At 44.6% G+C, this 1,810-nt stretch overlaps 1 protein-coding gene across 1 annotated transcript in view; it reads left to right on the forward strand.

Moving 5' to 3' along the window:
* fah (fumarylacetoacetate hydrolase (fumarylacetoacetase)) overlaps window positions 1-1,810 on the forward strand; it is a gene marked incomplete at its 5' end in the record, with an annotated part of 11,857 nt that overhangs the window by 7,083 nt on the left and 2,964 nt on the right. Inside the window, 2 exon segments of the mRNA XM_014027404.1 lie at window positions 1,343-1,473; window positions 1,669-1,744. Coding sequence (XP_013882858.1) covers window positions 1,343-1,473; window positions 1,669-1,744 — 207 coding nt within the window.

Genomic DNA, 1,810 nt, shown 5'->3' on the forward strand with positions numbered 1-1,810 from the left:
CCTCATTCATGAACAAGACCCTGAGATACTTCAACTCCTCCACTTGGGGCAGGACCTCCTCCCTGACTCAGAGAAGACACCCTACCCTCAAGACCATGGTCTGGGATTTGGAGGCACTGATCCTCATCTCATCTGTGAACTGCTCCAGTGAGAGCTGGAGATCAGGATCTGATGAAGCCAATAGGACCACATCATCCACAAAAAGCAGAGATGTGATCCTAAGGTCACCAAAAAGGATCCCCTCAACACCTCGGCTGCTCCTAGAAATTCTGTCCAGAAAAGTWATGAACAGAATCGGTGACAAAGGACAACCTTGGTGGAGTCCAACTCTCACCTGAAACAAGACCGACTTACTACCAGCAATGTGGACCAAGCTCTGGCACCGGTCCTACAGGGACCTAACAGCCCGTATCAATGGGCCTGGTACCCCATACTCCCAGAGTACCCCCCACAGGAATCCCTGAGGGACACGGTTGAACGCCTTCTCCAAGTCCACAAAACACATGTAGACTGGTTGAACTCCCATGAACCCTCCAGGACCCTGCWGAGGGTGTAGAACTGGTCCACTGTTCCACGACCAGGACCAAAACCACACTGCTGTTCCTGAATCTGAGATTCAACAATCCGATGGACCCTCCTCTCCAGGACCCCTGAGTAGACCTTACCAGGGAGGCTCAGAAGTGTGGTCCCCCTGTAGTTGGAACACACTCACTTTGTTCAGCCAATAATATGTGAACCAATCACAGTACATGATGAATGATACATGGTACGTGATCTGAAGTCCCTCTTGAGCTCTGACTCAGCAGCAGGAGCTAAAGATAAGACGAGATGGGACTTTATGATCCCGAAGGAAATTCATCAAAGACCTGATGGTTCTAAGGACTGATCAGCCACAGTACTCCTGAAAACACCTGAAGGAACCCWCAGGATGGACAGGTGGACTGATGTGAGTCCAGCTGTCTTGTGATTTTTCCTGACCTGAGACATCTGGTCTCTGTCAGACCTGGGTTTTTGATCAGAGCAGACATCTTTATGGAACCAGAAGGAACTTTTGATTCAAGCACTTTAAATGTTGAATGATGTCCTGGTAGCTTGAATAGATGCTAATATTTATAAAATACGTATTTTTTCTCTTCAACAGTACAAAGTTTTAAAGCTATCGTTACCTTTATCCTACATGTTTACCTGAAGCACAGCCTGGTTTTCCTCCTTTGTTCTGAACATTTTCTACGACTTGAACAGAATATTATGAAGTCTGTCTTTATAACTGAAAAACTAACAGACTGAGCTGTGATTTTCTCACAGGAACAAAACTGAATTAAGGTGTTTTTGTATTTTTCAGCCAGAGATATTCAAGCTTGGGAGTACGTTCCTTTAGGACCATTCCTGGGGAAGAACTTTGGGACCACCATCTCTCCCTGGGTGGTACCAATGGAGGCACTTTTACCCTTTGCAGAGCCCAATCCTATCCAGGTAAATACTTCATTAATCCTTAAAATGTCCAAAAATATTGTTTCAAATCATCAGTCATGAAAAAACGTCATTCAGATGAATTCTTGCAACAAACAGATGCTAAATGTATTTTAATTATSGTACCCTAAACAAACTACAGAAGAATAAAGTTCTCTGAACAAAAGTTTGATTTTCTTCTTTCATGTAAACCTCCAGGATCCAGAACCACTGCCTTACCTGCAACATCAGGATCCATACACCTTCAACATCAACCTGTTTGTGTCTCTAAAAGGTTCTGTACACAATCTGACACACACACACACACACACACACACACACACACACACACACACACACA

Source organism: Austrofundulus limnaeus, unplaced genomic scaffold (assembly GCF_001266775.1).
Source record: "Austrofundulus limnaeus strain Quisiro unplaced genomic scaffold, Austrofundulus_limnaeus-1.0 Scaffold647, whole genome shotgun sequence".
Taxonomy (NCBI): Eukaryota; Metazoa; Chordata; class Actinopteri; order Cyprinodontiformes; family Rivulidae; genus Austrofundulus; species Austrofundulus limnaeus.